The 25720-nt window shown below is 44.6% G+C and overlaps 1 protein-coding gene across 2 annotated transcripts in view; it reads left to right on the top strand.

The window, feature by feature from the left end:
- CHSY1 (chondroitin sulfate synthase 1) overlaps positions 1–25417 on the top strand; it is a 93544-nt gene extending 68127 nt beyond the window's left edge. For both annotated transcript variants that reach the window (XM_025199597.1, XM_025199598.1), the window contains one exon: positions 22097–25417. In XM_025199597.1, the coding sequence (XP_025055382.1) occupies positions 22097–23689 (1593 nt within the window). In that variant the 3' untranslated portion in view covers positions 23690–25417. The remainder of the gene's footprint in view (positions 1–22096) is intronic.
- Positions 25418–25720: the final 303 nt, after the last annotated feature.

The following is a 25720-nucleotide window of genomic DNA, read 5'->3' as shown; positions in this document are numbered from 1 at the left end:
AAATTGGGTATCCGTTTGCATTTGCAGGGCTCCAGTCCTTAACCAGACCTACCCTGATGGTTTCGGTGACATTGCTGACGAACCCCCTGCATAGACACAGCCTTTACTTGCATTGTTCAGGAAGGCCTGCCACCTCCCTTACAGAAACCAAGTCTGTAACATGAGTGTCGTGATCTAGTTTTAAAGTGAAACTAAACCTGGGGACATCTTCCTTTAGGTGTCCCCTCTTTGGTTCATTGTAACGTCCCCCAGGGTTTTATGCCAGTCAGTTTGCTTCAAATTTTTATGGCCACGACCTGACCTGGAAAAGTTCAGTCTGTGAGGTAGTAGGCTTTTGTGGCTCAGGATTGGGAAGGTAGATATTGGTAGACAGAGGTAGTTGGCTGTATTTAATCTGGAACTAGTCAGGCAGAAGGAAGGTTAGATATGCACCTTATAGACTGACTAAATAAGATGTATATTTAGTGTCAAGTTAACTCAAGTTCATAAAAGTGTGTGCTCGCTATATATCTTAGTTAGCCTAAGGCACAGATACTGGTGCCAAGGCAGAAGCTATGCAGCAGACTTTGTATGTCCCGGTGCCTTGGAAGAATATGTTCTTGGAGGCTTATAGGAATTGTATGTCTGCTATTTTAGCTAATGTTGGGAACTGTTAGTTGAGCTTGTTTTACCCCACATTTGAAGCCAAAGCTGCTTCTTGGTATGAGAGAGCGAGCCACGCTCACAGAGGTCTTGGGATCCATGACTGACTCTTGTAAGATATATCTGTGGTTGGCCTGGCTTCTGTGTTTCGTACCACGCATGTTGTCATGGGCTCTGGTGTGTGATGGAAGTCCTGAGCCCTTATCAAAATACACATTGTAAATCGTGCAGTTGATGCAGGCTGAAGCTATGGGCATCTGGGAATCAGTTTTTATGTGATCTGTTGCCAAAGCGGACAGGACTAAAACTGCATACAGTACCTGTCATAGTTGCAGGGAGTGTTTAAGGCCACTGTATGCTGTATATCACAAGCATTTCGGTTTCACCCTGATTCTCCAATCTTGAACACCACAACTGGAGGCTAATTAAAATGGGCAAGAGATAGAGGGCAGGAGTGACCAAGGTGTCATTGGAGGCAGAGAAGTGGTACCCAGGTGATGCCTTTGGGGAGGTGACCCTGTGTGCAGCAGTAGGTACCTTGGGGAGGAGGAGTGTTTTGCCTTTGTCTCATCTGAAGCAGGTGGAAATTACTTCCCAGCTTTAAACCCTGGTGATCATCGGTGTTACCCTGAGCATTGGGAGCCAAACACAGCAGCCAGGGCTGTAAGAGCAGATTCTGTGGATGGTCTCAGAGCACTGCCCTGTCCCATCCAGTGTCTCTCTGATGGCAATCTCTGATGCAAGGCAAACCCACCACCGCATGCATGCTTACCTGAATGGGAATCTTTCCAGGCAACTGGCCAAAGCCTTGAAGTATGACATTTTAGTGCAATAGTTTAATGCAGAAGTTAAATGTTAGGTTAGGGCTGAGGGAAATGCAGAGATTCTTCGAAGGATTGGGCTGAATTGGTGGACTTCCAGGTGTCAAACCAGACGCACGCGGAGGCAGCATATTTTGCACTCGGAGGTCTATAAAACCTGCAGTCTATTCTGGTTTATCTCCCCTCATTGTAAGGACTCCAGGCAGCAGTGAGTCCTCCTGCCACTGCTGGTGACTTGTTCCAGTGTTTAATCACCCCGCTGGCGTATATCAGTCTGATATATCCAGCTGTCGGATCTCGCTGTACATTTTTATTTGTTTCTTTGCTTTCCGCAAGATTGAAACTGTGCTCCCAAATATCAGATGTCTTTGTTCCACATGTGACTACCTATACACAGGGATTGAGTCCCTGCTCAGCTTTCTCCTCCGTGAGCTGCAAAGTTGAGCTCTCCAAGCCTTACTTCAAGAAGCTTATCTGTTCCTTTAAATCTTTTTTTTTTTTCCCTGATTTTTAGAAGAGCCTAATTTTGAACAGTGCCTTTTTGCGGAGTGAATCCCTGCCCAGCAAAAGGGAACATAACCAAGCTAGTTGTAGAAACAGCACTAATCTCCGTGGCAGCCTTCTCTCCCTCACTCTTTACAAATATATTGCCATCCCTTGCTTCTCCTTGCAGCATCAAGCACAGCAGCATCGCAGGCAATGTATGCAGGGACTGTTCATTTGGGCACTGCACATTGAAGTGACACTGGTCTGTCACAATGTGCTCGTTGAGTTTGTCGATTTTGAAGCTGGCATTGAAAGCTCGTGTTTTAATTTCAAGCTGGTAGGGTTCTTGTATCGGCTAGTTTATCATCTGCAATTGGAGTCTCTTGCAAAGAAGCAGCGAATTCCAGCCTCCAGGCCTGTTCTCAGGTGCAAAAGGGGTGGTTACTGCATTTGCTTGCATCGTTATTAAGAGTGGCTGAATGAGAAGAAAGGAGCTGGTGATTTGCTCTCCAGTGGCAGTAGACTCCAGAAGTTAACGTGGCCTAGGTCTGAGCCACAAACCCAGAGGTGAAAGGCTCTTTGCTCCTAGTCTTGGCCAAAAGGTGTTTGCTCCTTTAGGTCAGAAGTTACTACATCTTTGTTTGCCTGCAGAATTACTGCTTTAACACTCAGTTATGTGGTTAGCTAAAGAGAGCATCTCATGGCGATCAACTTTCTTTCTGCTATTACATGTAATGGAGCCGATACCAAAAAATGAATGATTTAGCATGTCCTAGGCTTGTTGGCTTTATAAATGTGTTAGTCTCTTAAGACAGTTTCTTATTTGGTTTTAAGTTGAGAGAAGTGTGGTGCATGAGGAATAGTTTCAGGCCTGGAATATGCACAGCTGCCAAAATGAGGTTCAGAAACTTTATTGGGTGATATAGCATAAATGTTGAATTCATAGTGCCTATGACTCACAACCAATGTAGCACTGCAGCCCAGTACTAATGATCCATTTAACTATTGACTTCATAGTCTGAGTGCAGTTCCCTTGTCTTGTTTTTAGAGGTCTCTGTGAGAGCTCAGCTTTTAGAAAAATTCAAAGTGTAACACGCAGGCTAGCTCTTCTAACCTGGATCCACAGCCTGCTAATGGCAAGCTTAAAACTTTGATTCATATTTCTGCTTGAATGTAGCTTTCAGGATTTAATACTATGTGTGCTTGTAGAGTAATCGCCTGCAATTTGGTATAATGGACAGTGACAATCAGGATGCCCAAATGGGGTTTTAACTTAATGCCTTGATGCATGTCCCTTGCTTTGCATTCTTGAGGTACTGCTGCTTATTTTCTGTATCCCAATCTGTGCTGGTTCAGCCTTCATCTCAAATCCCCCAGAGATCTAGCCTAGCTTGAGATAGAGAGCCTGTGTGTATCGTAAATATTTATTTTAACTTTTTATTAATTTTGATTGTGCAAAGGGAACAAGTTTATTGAGGCAAATGTTAATTACTAGACAAACAGTGACTACTATCACTGTGCAATCAAAGCATCTCCCAAAGCTTATTCCCTGAGCCACTTTTATTTCTTGGCCTACCCAGCAAACGTAGGGGACAGAACAGTTCTGATCAGCAAATTTGCTCTGTGCGTGCGTGTGTGCACGTGTACGTACACACACACACACACACACACACACACACACACACACTGCATCACACTATATGTGGGTACAGCAGTCAGGAGAATTCAGCCCTGCCTTGGATCCCATACCTAAACCTGAATTTGCATAGTTGCAGGGTATGGCCACATGAGCATGTTACTGTTAGGCTGTAAAATTGGAGAGTAAACTGCTCCTCAAGTACAGCCAACATGCACACTGGTTACCCCGGGGTAAATGCAAGGTAGCTTGCCCCACCGGCGCTGAAGAGCACGCTACCTCACGCTTCCCAGCACCTGGGGAATTCCCAGATTATCTGACATGCTTCAAGTTCCCAGCTGAGCTCACCTTGTGGTTACTTGTTCAGTTTCATAGTTTCATAGTTTCTAGGGTCGGAAGGGACCTGGGCAGATCATCTAGTCCGACCCCCTGCCATGGGCAGGAACGAGTACTGGGGGTCAAACGACCCCAGCAAGATGGTCATCCAACCTCCACTTAAAAACCCCCAGGGTGGGAGCCTGCACCACCTCACTTGGAAGCTGGTTCCAGACCCTAGCTGCCCTGACCGTGAAGTTAACCATTTCCTAATCTCTTCCACTAAATTGGATTATTACAGTTGTCAGGAATCCCGTCTGTTGTAATGAAAGCTGTTTCTGCAAGCCATGATTTTGGTCTTTTTAAGAATGAAATATTTCTCACCTTGGTCAGGTCCAATCTGAGGCCTGCTCAGTGTTGTGCATCTCTGACCTGTGACTATTTTTTTTTGTTCCAGATTGTTAGTTGGATTTCTTAACGAATTGCTGCATTGATATTTCTGTGCTACCCCTCTGCTGAGCAGCATTAGACATTCAGGAGTTAAATTGCCTGCACTGAGTCAAGTCCTCTATATTCTTGTCCAAGCGCAATCCAAGGTTGGGAGCCACTGCTGGATTCATTCCTTTACCCCACTTCTGCAACGAGATCAGACCCTTGTCCAAACCACATCTGCTACAGAACCAGTTGGACTGAGCATCTCTTTCCCCCGAGACCTGTGCTATGTAAACCATCCTTAGGAGAACCTCTAGTATGGCTCTAACACTATTTTTATATACTTTGTGGGCTGAAATCCTTGCCTTTTCTGGGGAGGGAATCCATGTGAGACCTTTACTTACACCACCCATCTTCAATCTTTTTTTCCTTTTCTCCTTGCAGTGGGCTGATTCTGGAGCCTAAACACTGGGAAACCAGAATGTTTGTTCTGTGAGCTAATCTGCTCCTTAAAGATGTTAGATAATGTAATAAAATAACTAGTGGCACATTCTAATTAACTCATATTTCATCATGCTTCTAAAATTTTTTGTCTTTCAAATCCTGAAACTATATTTTTAGTGCAGCAGAATTGAAAATGTCTGGCCAAGATCCTGATATAGTACCTAGGAAAATTGAAATATTTCTTTATAAGTCTTCCAGAGCTGTAGTTTCCTTTGGGTATTAGACTCCATTTTCTTACGTTCTTACTACTTACTTTGGTCCTGATTATATATGACTTGGACTTTTAAAATTCTTTTTATGGGCAGTTGACTCTTATTTTCTTTCCTGCTTTTTTTTTTTTTTAATAATGAAAAACACAACTTGGACTTTCAATTTAGCATGATGTAAGATTTAATATTTAGTGGCAAAGGAAAGGAAGGTTACATTCTTTTTTATTTGCTTTTTAAATCTTAACAGCGACTTCTTATTGTATAGCTTCCCCAGCTAGGTACCTCCAGGTGAGGCATACCAGTGGCTTCTGCTATTCTGCTGACAGCTGGGGAATGAAACACGTACAGAATGGGTTAGCTCTGATTAAACAGCTGCCTTATCAAGATAGGACTGTTACCAAACCTTTCCAGTCATTCCTAAGCAGAAGTTACGTCGTGGGTAAAGGATCAAGTTCTTTACCTTCCATCAGGAAACAAGCCAAGTCGTTTTCATTTCTTTCTTTAATATTAACCACTGATCTCCAGTATTTAAAAGTTGTCACTTCTCAATAACTTCCCCATCAATTATCGCCTTGTGCTATTCATGATACTCTCATTGCTAGCCATCATATTTATTTTTTATTTTCCAGCATTCAGTCATAAGCCTTTCTTGGCACTAACACTCTCATCTTATGCAGGGATGCTGATTTTTCTGTCTGGAATAGAAGTACCCCGCTTTGATTTCTGCTCTGTGGCAGCTGTGGCATTTCTATTCGGCCAGCTGAGAGCATCACTTGACTTAATGGCTCATTGTTCTTTGTTCTGTAGGTATGATCATGGACATGAAAAGGAACAGGTCTCCTTTTAATAGCTTTGATATCTTTTTTTGAGTATTTTTTGTCTTCTAGTTGCTTCTGGTCTCTCTCTCCTATTTCACATCTCTAGAGACTTTAGTTCTTTTCGAGATCATAGCTCCTCCCATGGAAAACAGTTTTCAACAGCAGTTAAGGTATCAGCTTTTGGTTAAGCAGGAAAGAATGGGCGAGTGAGTAAAGATTCAGCTCTGTCCCTACTCTATGTAGCCATAAGTCGGGGAAACATCCTTCTTCTTGATTCTGCTTTGCCCAAAACAGATGCGTGTCTTATTTGGGGGGGCGTATGTGAAGCAATACCGTAATTTTTTTTTTTATCAGTTCTATGATGTATCTAACAAATCTTATTGCATACAACTTCCCATGGTATTGGATATTAGGAAGAATTTTCTCACTAGGAGGGTAGTAAAACACTAGAACAGGTTACCCAGAGAAGTGGTGAGATCTCCATCCTTGGAGGTTTTCAAGACCTGGCTGGACAAAGTCTTGGGTGGGATGATCTAGTTGGGGCTGGTCCTGCTTTGAGCAGAGGGTTGGACAGGATGTGACTTCCTGTGGTCCCTTCCAACCCTCATTTTCAATGATATTTCATGATCAACACAGTCAAAGACTCTCTGCATAATCAACAGCTCAAATGCAAAGAGGTATGTATATGTGGGACCATTTTTGTTTGGTGATGAGGTTCTTTGTTCCTCTTGCTATGCTGCATCTAGGCATTCTTGATGTTTCCTCCCTGCCAAGAATTACAATTTATATTGAAAAACCACCATAAAATAGTGAACTGTGTGGCATGGTAACATTATATGTGAATAATGTAAGCACATTTAACTCCTCTCCCATTATAAGTAAGGCAGAGACTTATCCTTTTTGAGTTAACGGATTTAGTGGAGTTTGTATGCGATTCTTTTAATGTGCTTCAAATTAGTTTAGATACTTATTTTCAAGGCTTCGTGATGCTTGTGGTCTGGCCATGTTGTAGCTGTTGCTGCTAGCATTTTACTGAAGACTAGTTCTAATATCCTGATATATATTTCTTTAATATCCTGTAATGCATTTTTTTGGTGCTTTTCTTGGATAATGCTAGACTAACCAGGCTGTGATGCACAATGGCCCCCAAGCTGCATTTGAAGGTTAACATAATGGATCCCATATTTCTTCTCTGCACAAATCTGCTGTTGACCGGGAGGGGGGCTGTAGCCTATAGAGCAACCTAAGTGACCGTGATGCTTTACCAAGTAACAGGAGTACAAAAAGCTCTTGCCCCTATTGGCCTTTTTTTAAGCGCAGTTTTTCACCCTCTTCCTTCCCTAGGGGTGACTGTTATAGGACCAAGTTAAAGTGGCATCTGTTTTATGGAGCCCAAAAATGTCTTTTGTAATCAGCTGATCTTCCTCCCCTTCCCCTAGCAAATTTGTCCAAGCTCTCTCTCTTTGGTATTAGACTATCTTCTGTCATTTTGCCTTTTTGCCAAGTAAGAGAGAGCCGTCGTAATACATTGCTGTGCTGCTTGCTTCGATGACTGCATGCTATGATGTTAATGGAGTGCTTGTTGCAACCAAAAGAGCTGTCCTGGAAATCCAAAGGTCAGACTTTTATTCTGAGACATGTAGTTATTGTTCACCCACGTATATCCACAGAGAGCTGGGCCAGGCCCAGATTTGTCTTCTCCAAACAGAAAAATCCCTTGGATGTATTGTTTTCCAAAGGCCAGGGCAAATTCCTCCCGCCTTTGGCCAGAGGCCACACCACAGAGGACATCTGAAGACAAAGACAGGTTCTGAACATCTGTTCGGGGGGCCTGGGTTTTAATTTATTCCCATTTACAGGAACTCTCGTGGCAGCTACATTACCTGTTGGTTCACTTTGCAGCCATGCTGTGGTGAAAGGTTTTAAAATGCTGACCAAGACCCAGGCGATGATGAGAAGTGCACAATAGAGCTCCTGAAGATAGCCTGCTAAGTAGCTTTGTTGGTGATTGTTAAAAAGATTTAACTGCCAAAATGATTGTGTAATAAGGGGCTGGATATTGCAATAGACTCGGTGTTCACCTCTGTGCTTTAAGGAAGTTGATCAACAGCGGAGGATTTGCCATTGCAGGTGGTGGTGGTGGTGGTTGTTTCCACCCCCGAATCTCACCCCTTATCCAGAATATTTCATTCTTGCTGAACAAAAGTCTTGTGAGAGCAGTATGGAAGAATTAGCAGAAGAAAGCATCAGCCCATTTGTTTCACTAACCCATTATCTAAGGCCCTTCCAAACCATGGGTCTATATAGATATATAGATATAGATGAGGCAGTTTAGTCATAAACTAACTGCTTAAGACCCTTGAGCTGAGACAAACTTGCTTTCCTGATGATGAGCCCCTTCTGCCATCCATTTGCTGAGCTCTGTTTTCTCCTTCCTTTTTCTCTTGGACGCAGCAGCACAAGTTAGACCCCAAACCTTTATTTGCTTTGTTGCCCCCTAAATCTCCTTGTAATCTCCTAAGCAGAAAGGTTCCCTTTTCCCAAGCAGGTGAGAAATGGGGGTAGGGAAATGCAGTGCAAAATATTCAAATATATATTTAAAACGAAACAAAACCTAGAAGTAAGTAGAGGCCTTCCAGTCCTCTGTTTCCAGAGACATCTTAAACCAATGAGAATACGAGGAAGATGCCGTGTTGGCTATGAATTCAGAGTTGGGTGTACAATCTGCTGTGGTGTAGCAGCAAATGAATACAGTAAAAGTAGCAGGCAGGGGACAAATTCAAAATCAGTGGCTGAAACCCCCCAGGACATTGTGAGCTGAACTGTCTTCCAGGAAAGGAGAGGAACGAGGGAACTGGTTGGGAGAACTCAAAGTTGTTCGCATGGTCTCAGCTCATCTTTGCTAGAAACTTAAATGCCTTGCTTGACCTGACAAGTTTTGTGCAGAACTTGATTGTCAGCTCTGAGGCTACATTCCACTTTTTTATGGTGGCTAATGCCTTTTCCTTCAGTGCAAGGGGAGTTGTCAGTAACCGCGCTTCCTGCTTCAGCTTGGGGCATGCTAAAATGTTAAAAGCAGCAATTGAACACGTTGGTGCCAAAGCGAAATTATAGCTGGTATAGAGGAGCATAACTCACGCAGACTTGGAGGTGAGCCTCCGCACTTCGCCCCACTGTATGTATCGCAGCAGGCAGCGATTGCAGAATAACAGTTTACATCTCCTCCGAATGGTGCCACGGAGCAGATCTCTGGAAAGCCTCAGACTGCACAGTGATCCAGCCACTCCATATGAAATCTTTAACTGTACTTGCACTAATGGACTAGTTTGGATACCGCAAAGGGAGGGATGCCAGTCTGCCTGGCAGCTCATTCCAGCACTGAGAAAGTTGTTCCAGTGATGGGCTGGACGATTAACATTGTAGAAATGCAGAAAGATACTGGCTTTCTGGGAGCACACAGCATCTGCCAACGTTTGGAGGGTGAAGTGGGGTCTGGCCTGCATAGTCATGAGCAGGTGCTGTCCTATCCGAAGGAGGGTCTGTCTTACTGAGCAAAAGGAGACTTGCCTCTCCAAAATTAACTGTAATATCTGTTCCCTTATGCTTCAGAGAGCTCTCCCAAAGCCTGCTCTCAGCAGAGCTTACTAGTTGAGTGGGGCTGGAGTCTGTCTGTCTTCATTTTGAAGAAAGCATCATACCTTGGAATAAAACTGAACTGTCCTTGCAAAAGCAGGAGGTCTTGTCACCCTAGGGAAGAAAGGTACAAACTTGGGCAACCTTCATAGTTGGAAGCCTTCATAGTAGATTAATGCGGCTGTTTAATGTGCATGGCGGAAGGTAGTCTGAATCCTCTGTCAGGGCAGTGTAGCTCTACTGATCTCCATGAAAAAGTAACCTAATTATGGTGTATCCCCTTTGGGGCAGGGACCATCTCACCTTACGGTTTTTGCACAGTCGCAGGTTAGCTGGACACTTATTGCTGGTTAGATGCCTCATTTCCTGGGGATGAGGCAAAGCATAGGTTGCAATCAGATTTACCTTGATACTCATCATATGTGGTAGCAATGCAATAGCAAGGATTGCTTTCGCAATCGTGGCATCTGTCTGCAGCAAATGCACACCCCGCAGCGCTCGTTCCCATCCCGGCTCGAGCCAGCCGTACGCTGCAAGTTGAGCAGACTGACTGAAGCATGTAGTTTCTCCCTTGTGGCTTCTTTCTTTGCCGCTCTGAATGCTTGTTAATCAGTGCTTCTGGCAGAAAGCACACATGCCCTGAAGGCACGCATTTCAGAGCCGTGTCATGCTGCCATAAGTACTGAACGCTGACATCCCGCACTGCCCTTGTGAAAGGAGGTGAGTTTTCTAGTTCAGCCCTCAGTGGTTGCATTATGCACGCCCCTACCAGTAATGTTAGTAGTGACCGTGAACAGGACTAGCTGGGCCTGGTTCGCCTCTGAAGAAGTATTTGAAAGACCAGTAAAATTGCCCTGGTGCTTCAGAAATGCCACAGCTGGGCCACATCGCTGCCTTGTATCAAAGGGGGACTGGCTCACTGCTGAGTGCCTGCCGCCTCTGGCTAGTCTGTCCTTACTTGCCACACAAACAAGGACAGACTAGCTATCCTTCAGAGAGACCTTGACAAGTTGGAGGATTAGAACAAAAATAATTTTATGAGGTTCATCACAGACAAGTGCAAAGTCCTGCACTTAGGACAGAACAATCCCATGCACCGGTGCAGGCTGGGGGCCGATGGGCTGGGCAGCAGCTCTGCAAAAAAGGACCTGGGGGTGATAGCGGACAGTAAGCTGAATATGAGACAGCAGTGTGTCCTTGTTGCAGAGAAGGCTACCAGCATACTGGGATGCATTGGTAAGAGCGCTGCCCGAAGATCAAGGGAAGTGATTCTTTCCCTCTTCAGCACTGGGGAGGCCACATCTGGAGTCCCGTGTCCAGTTTTGGGCCCCCCACTACAGAAAGGATATGGAAAAGTTGGAGAGAGTTCAGTGGAGGGCAATGAAAATGGTTTGGGGGATGGGAGGCATGACTTGTGAGGAATGGTGGAGGCACTGGCCTTATTTAGTTTGGAAAAGGCAGAGGGGGGATTTAATAGCAGCCTTCAAGTACTTCTAAAGGGTGTGAAGTCAGTAGTGCCAGATGACAGGACAAGGAGCAATGGGCTCAAGTTGCAGCAAGAGGAGTTTAGTTTGGTTATTAGGAAAAACTTTTTCATGAGGAGGGAGTAAAGCACTGGAACAAGTTACCCAGAGAGGTGGTAGAAGCTCCATCCTTGGAGGTTTTTAAGCCCTGGCTGGACAAAGCCTTGGGTGGGTTGATCTAACTGGGGCTGGTCCTGCTTTGAAGACTAGATGACCTCCTGAGGGCCTTTTCCACCCCTTATTTTCTATGATTCAGAGTGGCTGTTCCATTTGCCTATGTGTCTCATGCCCACAGTGTTGCTGGACCTGATAACGGGAACTTCTGATGGGGTGTTATGAATAATTATAAACACACCTACAGGAAGGAGCTTCACATCATCTCATGTGGATTCCCTGCTTTGTTGGGTTCAGTCAAAGGATGCAGCCTTCGCTGGGTTCGTTCCAAACTTGACATGCTTTCCTTCTTAAAAACTGGTAAATTCTTGGGATTAGAGACCAACATGAGGCATGCAGTTAAACGGCGTGCTCTTAAAATTGGCCCTTGTACCACGCCTGTGTAATGAGCTAGTTTATTTCTTGTAGACCTGGAGATAGAACTGGGTTTTGAAGAGAGAGCAATGGCCAGGCAGGTCTGTCTGCAAAGGGAGCCCCATCACTAGGGGGTAGCCTGAAAGAGGGAGGAAAGCTGGTTGTGGGAGAGGCAGACACAGAGCAATCTCGGATGGTGTCCTCACATCACGTAAGACCAGAATCCTGTTTCCCTGGGCCAGCAGGAAGGCCCATTTCTACTGCTTGTTGCCATCCCTCCTCCGATTAGAGGATGGGGAATGCCATTCATGGAAGGAAACAGCAGGCTGGGTGTCTGCGGGTTGGTCACAGGGCAGATGAGGGGCCTTGAGGTTGAGGAGAGAAAGCTTGAACTTGATGTGATGAGAAAGTGAGCCTGCAAAGGGCTGTTGCCAATCCTAGGCAAAGAAGATGCTCTTGGCAGCTGTACCTTGGACAGGAACGACTGCCGCTATTCAGGGCTAATGGATACTTGCGCTGACGTCTCCGGCTTAGCTAAGATGGATTTTACTGAATTGATTTGCCCATTACATCCAGGGAATACCTGAAAAGGAACAAGACAGCTTCTAAACAGTGTGCAAAGTCACAAAGCAGTGCGGGAGTGAAAGTCAGGGATAGCATCCTCCTTCAGAAACTGGGGGGTGGCAGAAAAGAGGTAGCTCAGCAGAACATACCTCTGTGCAGTGAAAATTCACTAGGACATCAGAGCTGATGGCTTGCAAGCACTGATAAAAAGTGCTATGAGCGCTGAATGGCTTCATGGAAGTAGGAGTCCTTTTATAATCGCCCCAAAATGGTTCTGTCACATTGAGAGAGAGTCTTTCATAATACACTGGGCACTTTTTTCTGTTTTCTTTTTCCACTATTGGGAGGTGGGAGTATGCCGAGGGATATTATTCAACAGGTGACATGGGCGACAGCATGAGACTCGATTCAAACATCTCATTTTTACACATCTTCCTAAATGATGCCAAGTGCTTAGTCACAAGATTAATGTGATTAATGTCACAAAAACAGCCCTCTGCTCTCAGAGGAAGTCGGATCTGCGCAGGGATTTGGCTCTGCCCAATTTGATCCGATTTGTGTTTTCGGGCTCCCGCGCTTCTTGCAGGGGTCTGGCGTGGTCATGATGTTCTCGCTGCTTTGCAGGTGATCATGACTAGAGCACTTGGCCTGGCCATTGGCGGCCACGTGAGAAATGAAAGGTATTCATTCCCATGCCCATTTTGAACGTTGACATTTATGTTGATGCTTGTTTTGGCTGCAAAGGCTAGGGCAGTTGATACGGAGATGCTTGAGTTGCTCATATACCAATGTCCCCCTCTCGGCCTGGCTGGTTGATCCCAAAGGAAAGGCAACAGCTGGTGCATTTGGAGTCAGCTTTTCTGCAGGAAGTGCTGGTACAAAGAAGATCTTTTGGGGCTCTGCTTCTAGACTGGTTGCCAACCAAAGCTGGAGAGCCCAGTCCACCTTGCCTTGGCATCTGCCTTTAATGGCATTTTCTCCACAAGGGGTAAGGACTAGTACCCCCCTCTAGGTTTCTCCTCTGCCCGAAGCAGTTGGCACCACAGAGGTGGTTGGGTTATTTCCCACCGCCCAACCCTCGGCATAGACAACTGCAGGTCGTACTGTCTACAGTCATAATGGTAGCAGACCTGGCCTGGTCTGCCCTGACTAGTACAAGTTGATGCTTGTAGAAAAGAGCGAATTATAGGCCCTACAAAATTAATAGATATGGGAACTGGTTTGTAAAACTGCTTCTTTTTAAAGCTGGTTGCAGATGGCTGTCCTGTTTCATTTCGGCCAAATCTCCTCCGAGTCTGTTTCTAATGGGCTGCAAGGGAAACTTTGCACAGCCCTACCTAGCAGAGCAGGGCTTGAGACCGGGGGTTGCAGGGCCGCAGCGGGGAGCAGGACGGGGCCGTGGGTGGCTCGTCCAGAGGAGGAGGGCCGTTGCCCTCCGTGCAGGTGACAAGACCCCAACACAGATCTCTAATCCCTCTTATGCCTGGCCGAGGGACAGGGAAGCATTGCAGTGGCAAGCAAGCCTGCTGGTCCTTGCCTCGTGACCTGGCACTAGGGTCTCCTCCCCGTCACTGCCTGCCCCATGCAGTCCTGTGTCACCGGGGCAGTGCGGGGTGGGCAGCGGCAGCGAGGAGATCCCCATCACAGATCTCTGCTCCCTGCAGAGCTGAGTCACGTGGCAGGACAGCAGCGTACAGCCCGGCTCCGAAAGTCTGCAAGCCCAGCTCCAAAAGCCTGAAATGTTTGGGATGCCTCGTTTAGTTTCAGAGATGTTTCTGAGCCTTCCGTTTCGATTCGGATTCGGTGTTTCAGGCACCGAAACAGCCCAAAATGCCTCCAAAACAAAACGGCTGCCGACATTTCACGCAGCCCTAGTAACTGGTGTTTGCTGCAGTTGGTCTGAAACTAGGTTATTTTTAACTTGGCCATTATTACCGTGGCAAAATTCCTCAAAGGGCTCAGGGAGGCTAAGGACTGAGGATTTGTTTGCATTACAGATTTTTGTACTGTACTGTTCGAACTACACAAGCTACAGAGATCCTGTGTGGATACAGCTAACTGCTTTTGACTGTGCTTTACTTAGAAATGGTACACCTGTGGTGGGCAAAATCCCTAACCCTAGGCAAGTCCTATGGTCTGGATCCAGCAGCTAGATCCTGCATCAGAGCTTCATGCTCATATGAGGTCTGGCCCTTAGTATGGATCTTGGGATTTGATTCACTTGTTGCCAAAACTCTGTCAAAATCATTGGCATTGAGATGCAGCTAAGATAAACCCACCCCACTGGGCTTATCTCCATTTCTGAAGCCTGTTCAGTAACGGTGGATTAGCGTAACTCTCTACTTTGTAATTTCAGCAATGGGTTTCTGTGATAGGGTAAACTGGAGGCTACTAAGAAAAGACCATGCATTAAATTTTTATTTTTATGCTTTCTTTGTTGTGGGGTTGTTTTTTTTATATGACTTGAAATGGTTTCAGCATCATTCACTTTCTTTTATAAATATGTTCAGGAGCTTGTTGTGGTGCCCACTTGGTCGCCGTACCGTGCCTGTCGGAGGTATCACTATCTGCTGTGTCTAAAGGCATCTTTTGCTGTATTATTGTTAAAAGACCTGATGGAAATCCACTCCAATTGGAGATCTCCAGTTCCTCGCTGCCTGCAGTAGTACAGGGTGGAGATGGAGGCCACTCCAGCCTTGTCACAAATGATCGGTTTGTCCCTGAAAGCTTTCTGTTCCTCCCCAAGAATTTGCCCTAGAGCAATCTGCCCATGCTCCAGAGAGGACTTCTCTGAAGCCCTGAAGTTTTTAGAGCTTAATTTGAAGTAGAGCAGGCACAGACTTTAAGGACTGGGGCTGTTCTTTGGGCCTGCCAAAAGTCCTAATGAAAAGCCCAAGGTGGCCCTGAAATCTGTACTGCAGCAGCTGAGAAAGAAGCAGGGGGTAGGGGTTCGGGGAAAAAACCCCCCAGCAAAACCCTGTGATGCCAAGTATTTGGTAGGAAAACAAATTGGTCAAGTCCGTTGTCTGGTCTTTAAGTGAACGTATCAGAATTGAGTTACTTCTACTGGGTTCCTGTTTTTGTCTGGATTGGTAAAGGAAGCTGGTTGCTCAGCTTGCTCAGGAAAGCTGAATCACCTGGCCCATGGGTCATGCCTGAGCTCCAGCAAGACAGACTTATGCGTAAAACCTCGTGCTTCAACTGGGAATGCAAGAAGGGGCTTTTGAACGCACAGTCTCTAAAAAGTTCAACACGAGCTATTAACATGCATGATGCAGCACTTCATCCGTAGTTGCATGAGAGTCTGCTCACAACCATAATCTGCCAGCATTTGCTTTGCTTTTGCTTCTTTTCAATCCAAATTGGTTGGAAGCAGAATCTGAAATTACAGCCAAATGATCTGCAGTTGCACAAGCACATTTAAAAACTATGAAAAGCCAGTTTGAAGGGCCTTTTGATTTTGTTACTGTGTTTTTTTTAAATAACACAAAACACTTGCAGAATAGGCTCTGGTCTGCTTTAAAGAATAAAACAACTCAAAAGAAGCAGGCCTGAGGCTTTCTAGGTCTGCAGTGCGGGCGGGTGGGTGTTCAGTCAACTGATCCTAATGGAAGGAAGTTATTTCAACGGACCAGACAGCAGTCCAGATGCATCTCTCTTTAGGGAAGGCTCCTGTCTTCCATGTTTTTGTCACCCAGAGTCCCAATCGGTCGGTTCCCATGACTGACCTCTGGACTTTTTCAGTACGAGGCTTCACTTTCCAGGATTACAATTGAAGATCAACTGGATTCTGTACCATTGTCTAAAGCACGGAAAAACATGATTGTAACGCAGCAACAAAAAGGTTTGTTCTTCTCCACAAGGACATCTTAAATCGTAATCTCTCCTCTTCCCGTTCTTTCCGGAGCAGTTGGTTCAAACTCGTAAGTCCATAGTCCCAGGTCCGTGAAGCTGGAGGGCTAAGGGCCAAAACTGCTGATGCATCACGATCGCTTGGTGGCTGCTTGCGTGACAGGATGTTTGCATGACTTCTCCTTTCTGCCACCACCAGACTTGGAAAGTACAATCCAGTAAAAGCTAATTGGTTTGGAGAAACTGGGGAGGGGACTTGTGCAAATTCAGGAGCGTTTTTTTTCCAGCCTTTCTACTTAGACAGGGCACAAAGGGCAGTTGTTTAATGAACCGGTTGCACATTATTGTAAACTACAGATTGGACTTGAGCCCATTCACTCTTCTAATTCACAGCTGGACTTAAAATCCCCTGGGAATTCACTGACCTCGCATTTGCCTTACTTGTAAAGCTGTCTAAGATATTTGGATGCCCTTTCAAAATACTTTGGACAGAGGGAACAGTAGCTTCAGAGCTCAGCAATATGCAAGGTGCTGTTGGGAGTGAAGCCCCTGAGAGAGTCCTAGTGAATCCCAAAAGCTGAAATGAAACCACCGACATAGTTTAACCTAATACCATAAGATAAGTTTATTTTGTCAATGCAGTTCACTGTTGCTGGCAAGTGGGCTTAGACTTTTTTCATAGTTTCATAGTCGGTTATCTTTCCTGCTTGGTACAGGGCGCTGGACCCAGTGATCTTCCAAGGTCCCTTCCAGCCTTACAATCTATGAATAGGAGGGTCTAATGTCATTTTATAGCACCCATAATGTTCCTTTCCAAAACAGCATGATAAGTTCAGATGCTACCTGTCCAATTAATATTTTTATACTCTCTTTAAGTGCAAAACCTTTACAGGTTCTGTGTATTGTTAAGCATGTGTTTAAGCGCTGTGGTTTGACTTGGGGATGGGCTTAAGAGTGGATCCCATGCTTTCCTGAACTGGGACCAGAATGCTGCACTTTCAGTTCAGAAGTTAAGGATGATCATGGAGCATAAGGGTTGAAGGGACCTCAGGAGGTCACACCTAGTCTAGCCCCCTGCCCCAAGCAAGAGCAACCCCAATTATCTCATCCCAACCAAGGCTTTGTCTAGCCGGGTCTTAAAAACCTCCAAGGATGGAGATTGCACAACCTCTCTGGGTAGCCTGTTCCAGCGCTTTACTGCTTTCCTAGTGAAAAAGTTTTTCCTGATATCTAACCTTAACTTCCCTCGTTGCAACTTGAGACCATTGCTCCTTGTTCCGGCATCCGCCACCACCGGGAACAGTGGCATCTGTTCAGCGATCTTCCACAGAGCCATGGGCAACATTTCTGTATCCTTTGCTATCGTGGCAAGTGGACAGCTTACAGGGTTTAAAGACTGAGGGAGTTCTCAGGAAGTACTTATTCATCTTCCTCCCCCCGCCAAATCAACCCAGCTGCAAAGGGGCATTTGGTCATTTGATCAGGGGAATTTAAAGACAGACAAATATGGTGCAGGTCCCAATGCTGCATTGCTTGCTGTTACAGAAACCGGTGTGCCATAATCACATGAACCACTAGACTGAGGCAGACTTCTGACCATCGTATGGGATTAACTTTTTGGCAAACCAGCACAAGTTCTAGTTTCAAATCAGTATAATTGCACCTGTGCTGGGCAGGGCGAGTGAGCCGGCTGCTCTTACGTCAACCACCAAAATCTTTTAAAAGTGAAGATGGGGCCTCAGCGGTGGGCTGATCTGGTAGAGCATCCTCAGCCTGCTGCTGAGCCGGGAGCAAAGCTCTCATGAGCTGTGCAATGCTAACTTTTAATTAGATTGGCGTTATATTTAAAGTACATCCCAGGTTTTCGTTAAGTAGGCTGTATAACATGGCTTGTCCGTGGCTGCTTTTTCTGAGACTTGTGGAGCTGTGTTTTCTGGGCTGCGGCAATACAATCTGGAGCTGTGAGAGAGAGAGAGAGAGTCCTCTGGGGCTATTATGTGGCTGTGGGCCAGTTTCTATATAAATTGGCCGTCTTTTTTAAGTCCATTTTCTCTAATACACTTTTTTTTTTTTTTTGGCCTGCAAAAGACTTCTTCATTGAAAACGAGCAACATAACACTCTCTCTTTCACTTGGCTGCTTGGCCCCGAGCCCACAGTGCCCACAACAGCTGTCCCACAGTTCAAACATTCAGCCTCTAACGGATTGAGGAACATTAGGGTTTTTAAGGCTTCAACAGGTCTAGAATAAATAGTGGTCAATAAAGAGTGGCTCTTCTTTGTATCCCTACGTTTCCAGGACTGTGCATCGGAATAAAGCACGCTTAGAATATAATCGTTGCAAAATTTAATAACCGTGAAAGGTGCTTTTAAAAAGTACTTAAAGATGTGCTCCTGTGAACGAGGAGTTTGCATATGTGTCGTCCTAGCCAGGATCCAGTAACCAATTAGTCATGCAGACGTTTGCCCGTGACATCCTGCAGAGAACTGCGCGTTGCACACAGAAGGCTCACGTTGCAAGCGGCTGAGATTTTCTGCCGGACTTCTCTTTCAGTGGCTTTGGTCAGTAGGTGCAAATAAATAAAATCGCAGTTGCTCACCGTGGCTAAAAAAACTCCAACGATAAAATAACCAGGTGGCAGGCACGCTCTTTTCAGCTGCCTGTGTCTTTCTGATTGCATACTTATAGATCCCGGATCTCCGAAAGCAATCACAAAGACGCAGGCAGTTGGAAAGAGCGTGCCTGCCACCTGGTTATTTTATTCTTGGAGGTTTTTAGCAATGGTGGGCAACTGTGTCTGCCTAACCAGTTGGTGGGACACCACTGATCCCAGTCTTGCAGTGCATCTCCAAACACAAATATTTTTGATCGCCAGCCGTAAGTTATACTGACTACTTACCTAGGCTTACCCATGACCCGGTCAACCCAAGAGGTGGAGGGAAGGTAAGCCCTTCAGTTTTGCATCTGAATTAGGCTGTCCTTTCTAACTCTTTGCTCTTGAGCAATGCACTTGTCAGGGTTATGCTGTGGGGTAGAAGACAGCCATGGGATAGATGAGTGCTCCGGCATTGTTACTGATGCACACTTCTCACACGGGGCTCATTAATAAGTCCATAAAGGATTAAATTGTTGTAATGGTGAATCAGTGGACTCCAAAAAGTCATTAGGTTGATTGTAGCTGCTTACAACATGGTGCCCATTTCCTTCCTGACATTAGTCGTCTGGAACACGCTGAATGCATTCACCCTTTCCAAAGCCTCGGAAATGGCATCTTAAGTGTGATCTGCTGTGGCTTTTAAAGGCCTTTACCCCTGAACATCGTTGAGGAGAGGATCAGGCTCACAGCGTCCGAGGCCTGCCCGTGCTTACCAAGTGCGTGGAGGAGCTCTTGCTTTGTGGGTTAGAAGAGAGATGACGCTTTTATAGGAAAAGCGGTGTAAATGCCAACCTCGCAGCTTAGTCTTCTGAAAAATTCTAGTTATATAAATGCTGGCTGGGAGCGATGGCGCGTCTAATTAGCGATCCTCGCATGCTGGCTGGTAGCTCAGCTGGAGCGAGCCGTTTGTTAGAATTCCCACCTTTTGGTAATTCTTTCGGTATTTAATAGGCTTTTCTGTTTAAATTGCCTTGGGCTGAAACATGAAACACCTGTGAAGCCCAGGGTGAGATCTGTTTTCAAGTCAGTTTTCTAAGAGGTTATCCAGCTTTTAATTTGGAAATGGAAATGGTATAAAATGTTCCAGGCTTTAATTTGCCCTGTTAACAGGTTATTTTTTTTTCTCTTGAAGACTCTAGCAGTTTGCTAATACGCTCGTTACTTTTTGTTTCGGACAGTTTTGTTAACGGCCCGTATCTTCACCCGTCTTCAGAGGTTTCATAACGTTTCCCCCCTCTCCCCCCGCAGCCATCGGTATACTGTTAAATCTGCCTTGTCTAATCTAGATGTGCTTCTGCTTCTCATGATTTTTTTTGTTCTGTGCCTTTTTGAGAATGCCATGGATTGGTATTTTGGAGTAAAAGCACTTTGGGGGAGGGTGGGGTGTGGAAAGAGGGGTGGTTTTATTTTTTCTGCTGTTGTTGCTGCTGTTCGGAGGTCTTCTGTTTTTGTTTCATTTTAAATTCAAATCACTGCGCTCGATATCAGGGCTGAAAAAGTAGCTGCTTATGTGTTCTTTTTTTTAAAAAAAAAACGTTCCCTCCCTGGCGCTGCACAGACGGATGGGAAGCATGTTGCTTCCACGTGCCCTGCCGTTGAGATCTGCCAATAGTTACTGTATATATCAGTGCTTCTAGTGCTATATTTAGTATGGGAAAAGACATGCTGCTGGAGCCAGATTAGAATAAAAATGTGTTGTAGCTCTGGGGTATCTTAGTGGTTTTATTCTCACTGTATAAATTCTCCCTTGTAATGGGGGGCTCGTGAGATTGATTCAAAGTGGGTGAGACACCAGGTCTGCGAGTTGCACTGCTTCGAATGAAAACTGCAAGGCTAAATGTGCAGACGTATCCCTTTATGAACCATGGAAGTAATACAGGGGTAGCACTGAAGAGGAGGGGGGTTTACGGTGAGGCGGGAGGCAGCCATACGTGATGCAAGTTCATCTGGCAAGGCTCTATATCCATGTAATTCTGTAGTGCATCTGGGTTTCAGAGCTGCCCTTGGTAACACCCTGCTCCTGCAAGGTGTTTTGTACTGAGTAGCAGATGGAGAGTTCACCCATTATTCACACAGGCTCTAATCAGGATCAGGGCCCTTTCTGCTGGGTACCAGGTGTACGTGCAACGTGCAGCCCATGCAAGCAAGGCAGCCGAATTGCTTCAGGGTACTGGGAGCGGGGGAGAAAGAGCAAATGTCTGGACAAAGGTGGGCACCATACTTCAGTTGATTTCCATGTGATTTGGCATTGGCACACCGAAGTAGCTCTCGTGGTTACGTTTTAGGGGCGTCTCAGATTTAATTCTGACACAAATGTCTGTCGAGGGGATTTCAGCTTTTTGCTCGATGTATTCTTTCCATAGATTAAGTACATTAGCCATAAAAAATCCTATCGACAGTAAAACTTTTAATTCCTTTCTAAATGGGGACAGTAGGAATTAAGTGTGTCACGCTATTTTGGCATTGATTTCACAGGGTCAAAGGGTGACCTGTGAAATACCTGTTCATCAGATCAGCACATAGTTTTTAGCCCTGTGAATTCTCAGTGGATTTCATAAAGAGCATCCTTGCTCAGATTGGCCTTGTATCCTACCAGATACTAGCTGTTCCTTTGATCGCTTCGTAGCTGTTTCATCTGCCGTACACATGTGATAGCTTCAGAAGAGTCATCTGAGGTAGCCTGCCACCCATTTTAAGAATAGGTTTATTCTGCTGCAAGTGTCCTTTATTCTTTTCTGCATGAAATGGTCAGAGGGATTAGAAGTTAGACTTCATTAAATATAGTATCACAAATGAAATACAAAAGCTCAGGGCTGGATCTTCTTCTGTTCCAGCGTTGGGCTCCTGGTTGGTGCTTGTGGCATCTCTTTCTCTTTTGCTAGCACAAATGCTTGTTACAGAAAGAAGCATCTTTGGTGAAGACCCTTAGTTTGGGTGCTAACAGCCTTAATTCAGTGATTTAAAAACTTTGAATGCAATGGAAGAATAAGGAATGCATGATGAATTGAAAATGTACTTATTCTGTATATAGGATTGTGACCTCCATAAGGCATTTTTTTTTTTTTTAAAAGCATATGGAAAGCAGAGTAATACAACTAGTTCTAGCACACAGAAAAAACAACATGCTTTGACATGTTTATCTGATGATGTCATGTTAGACTGGGTGAAAATGAGTTTGTGATCTACTTGCACAGTTTTTCAGATCATGGTGACATCCCCAGAATGGACCAGAGTAATCTCTAATCCAGGGTAGACGTTTTCTTCACCGGTTTACAATGAATAAGCTTCTTAATTCCTTTGAATAGCAGCTGGTATCATTGCAACCTGTGCCTAAAGCAGGGGGAGAGGCTTATTCAGACAAGGTTCTGTTCATGTAAGCAAGGAGGAATTTTCTTACAGGACGGGCTGTATGGGGCAATTTCATGCGTACGGTGCTGATTCTGCACAAACAGTAACTTCTTTCTCTCTCTCTCTCCAGATGCAGCAGCTGTTTTATGAAAACTACGAGCAGAACAAGAAAGGCTACATCCGAGATCTCCGAAACAGCAAGATACACAGAGCTATAACACTGCATCCCAACAAGAACCCGCCATACCAGTATAGACTTCATAGTTACATGCTGAGTCGCAAAATAGCAGAACTTCGTCACCGGACAATACAGTTGCACAGGGAGATTGTCCTGATGAGCAAATACAGCAATGCAGAAATCCGCAAAGATGACCTTCAGCTGGGCATCGCGCCGTCCTTCATGAGGTTCCAGCCACGGCAACGTGAGGAGATCTTGGAGTGGGAGTTCCTTACGGGGAAATATCTCTATTCTGCTGCCGATGGACAGCCCCCTCGGAGAGGGATGGATTCATCTCAGCGCGAAGCATTGGATGACATTGTTATGCAGGTCATGGAAATGATCAATGCCAATGCTAAGACCAGAGGACGGATCATAGATTTCAAAGAGGTACAGTATGGCTATCGCAGAGTAAATCCTATGTATGGGGCAGAATATGTTCTTGACTTGTTGCTTCTGTACAAGAAGCATAAGGGGAAGAAGATGACGGTTCCTGTTAGAAGGCATGCCTACCTACAACAGACCTTCAGCAAGATCCAGTTCATGGAGCATGAAGAGATGGATGCCAAAGAGCTGGCCAGCAAAATTAACCAGGACTCTGGATCCTTGTCTTTCCTATCCAATTCACTGAAGATGTTTGTTCCATTCCAGCTCACTGGCTCAAAGGCAGAGCGAAAAGAGCCCAAAGACAAGAAGATCAACATCTTAATTCCTCTGTCTGGACGCTTTGATATGTTTGCAAGATTCATGGGGAACTTCGAGAAAACTTGTCTCATTCCAAATCAAAATGTCAAGCTGGTTGTCCTGCTTTTCAATTCCGACTCAAACCCCGACAAGGCGAAACAAGTGGAATTAATGAGAGATTACCGTATTAAGTACCCCAAGGCTGACATGCAGATCTTGCCGGTGTCTGGGGAGTTCTCAAGAGCTTTGGCTCTTGAAGTTGGGTCTTCCCAGTTTCAGAATGAGTCTTTGCTTTTTTTCTGCGATGTTGACCTGGTGTTTACCACGGAGTTTCTCCAGAGGTGTAGAGCCAATACAGTATTGGGCCAACAAGTATACTTTCCAATCATCTTTAGCCAGTATGATCCAAAGATTGTTTATAGTGGAAAAGTTCCCAGTGACAATCATTTTGCCTTCACCCAGAAAACAGGTTTCTGGAGGAACTATGGCTTTGGCATCACTTGTATTTACAAGGGAGATCTCCTTCGAGCAGGTGGTTTTGATGTCTCAATTCAAGGTTGGGGCCTGGAGGATGTGGACCTGTTTAACAAAGTCATTCAAGCTGGGCTAAAGACTCTCCGAAGCCAGGAGATTGGAGTAGTCCATGTGCATCATCCTGTCTTTTGTGACCCTAATCTTGACCCAAAACAATATAAAATGTGCTTGGGGTCCAAAGCTTCAACCTATGGATCCACACAACAATTAGCTGAACTATGGCTTGAAAAGAATGACCCAGGTTTTGGGAAAAGCAGCAATACTAATGGCTCAGTGAGGACAGCCTAGTGTCCAGCTATGCTGGAGAAGACTCTCTCTTGCTCTGGTTTTTTGGTTTTTTTTAATTATCTAATTTATTTTTTGGAAAATGTTTTTGATAGTTCACTTTTAAAGACCATGCAGGATATATTTTAGAAGTCCTCATCGTTTTCTTACAAAGAATTCCTCTTTTTTTTCATTTTGAACAAAACTGTGATCAGTATTTGCCTTCCAAAAAAAAATTGGCAATGTGATCTGGCAGATCACCAGAAGTCTGACTTGAAATAGAATTTCGTTACGAACAAAAGATTGTTTTGGGTTTTTTTTCTTACCTTTTCCATTGCTGTCCTCTTTGCTAGGATTCTCTTAATTGGAAACTGAACATTCAAGCAAAGTGGCACATCACTGTAGCCAAACGTTCTGTTCTGTCTTACATTACACAGTTTCTACTCTTTAAAAATAATATAGCCATTTTGATCAAATTTTGTTAGGAAAAAAAGCAAATCGGTGTGCCTGTTAATTGCAGGAGTTTGAGATAATTGACTATTTCAACCTAAATTACACTTTCGCTTATCAAGGCCAGGCAAGGAAAACAAGCACAACCTGTTAGAAATGTGGTTTTGTTGTTCTTGGTCCGGATCTGGATCTACTGCTTCAGAATCCACGATGGATTCTAGGTGTTGGTCTCAATCGCTGTCCTGTCTAGAGCAGAGATCACACGATGGTGATATGCTAAATTGTAATAATTGTACGTGGGAGGGAAAATAAGAATTTACTGCTGAAAAACAAAAAACGACATCATTAGGAATTGGAGATCCCCAGTAAGATCATTGGGAAAAAAAAATTATATAGAAAATGTACTGCATCTGATTGCGTTAATTTTGTTCAGTCAGTTACAAGATGTTAATGGGAACAAGTATTACGTTCTTTGAGTACTAGTTGTTTTGTTTTTCTGTATCTGATAGGTCTTTAATTTATTTAATATCCATTGTTTTTAGGTTCTTGTCCTTTCCTTGAATATCTGTTAGTCATTTTAATATTTATATCTATATATTTTAGGAATGTATTGCATTTTCTCACTGTTAAGATAGTGTACATCATATATTTGCAGTAAACAGATCTCCAAAGATTTCTTTTGAAAGTATTTTTTTTCCATGAAGTCCCCCTCCCCTCCCCCCCCAAGATTTCTGTAAAATGTAGTGAGTAACTTTGGGTGGGGTGGGAGGTGGTAGAGCGGATAAAATATGCTCCCTAAGAGTTATCACGTAGGAAAGGTTAAAGAAATACACAAAATGAAGTGCCTTAAAGCCGACGCAGGTAACCTTTCACATAGACTTCAAACAGTGACAGATATTGTTGCTGAAGCAGCTACATTGGGATCTACCTATTTGTAAATACCTTGTTCAGAAGGAAAAATAAAACCAGTGAACAATATATTTTTCTATTGTACTCTTCAGCACCATTTTGTTTCATTATTCTTAGTTCCACGTTACCTGCCCTTTTGGGAGGTGGAGGACAGTGAAAAGATGAAAATTGATGCGTAGAGTGTTACCATGTTGTGAGAAGTCTTAGAAAAAAATAACCAGTGGTTATATACTTGTGGAATATGAATTGCTAGTGTAGATTCGGTGTCATGTCATGGTCGTCATTTCTTTTGTTGGTGACAGCCCCAAGGATGTAGGTACTCGGAATGAATTTGATGCATGGAAACCTTTTTTGAAAGACTTGCTTCTAAGATGCAATAAAGATTTTTTTTTACTTGCAATTCTAACTCTTCCTGGTGTCTGCCTCAGTCCGCATCCTTTTTTATGCATTTGTTGCAGCCTTGGGTAAAATAAAAGTGTTACAAACACTTGGGGGTAAAATAAGCCGAGTGATAATAGACCACTCTTGCGCCGTTCGTTGCGTCTGCACCACGTTTCAGCCTAAAGTGAACTTCACGGTGGAGTCCTGCAAAGAGGTGTATATTAGTGCTCCCAGCTGTTTATGGACACGGCCACTGCTGCTTACTTCGAGCCTTTTTTTAAGGGAGGTCTCCAAAGTCTGCATGGTGTGGAAGCT

The sequence above is a fragment of the Alligator sinensis genome, unplaced genomic scaffold (assembly GCF_000455745.1).
Source record: "Alligator sinensis unplaced genomic scaffold, ASM45574v1 scaffold210_2, whole genome shotgun sequence".
Lineage (NCBI taxonomy): Eukaryota > Metazoa > Chordata > Crocodylia > Alligatoridae > Alligator > Alligator sinensis.
The sequence above is the reverse complement of the archived record's forward strand: the minus strand, read 5'-3'. Positions and strand labels throughout refer to the sequence as shown.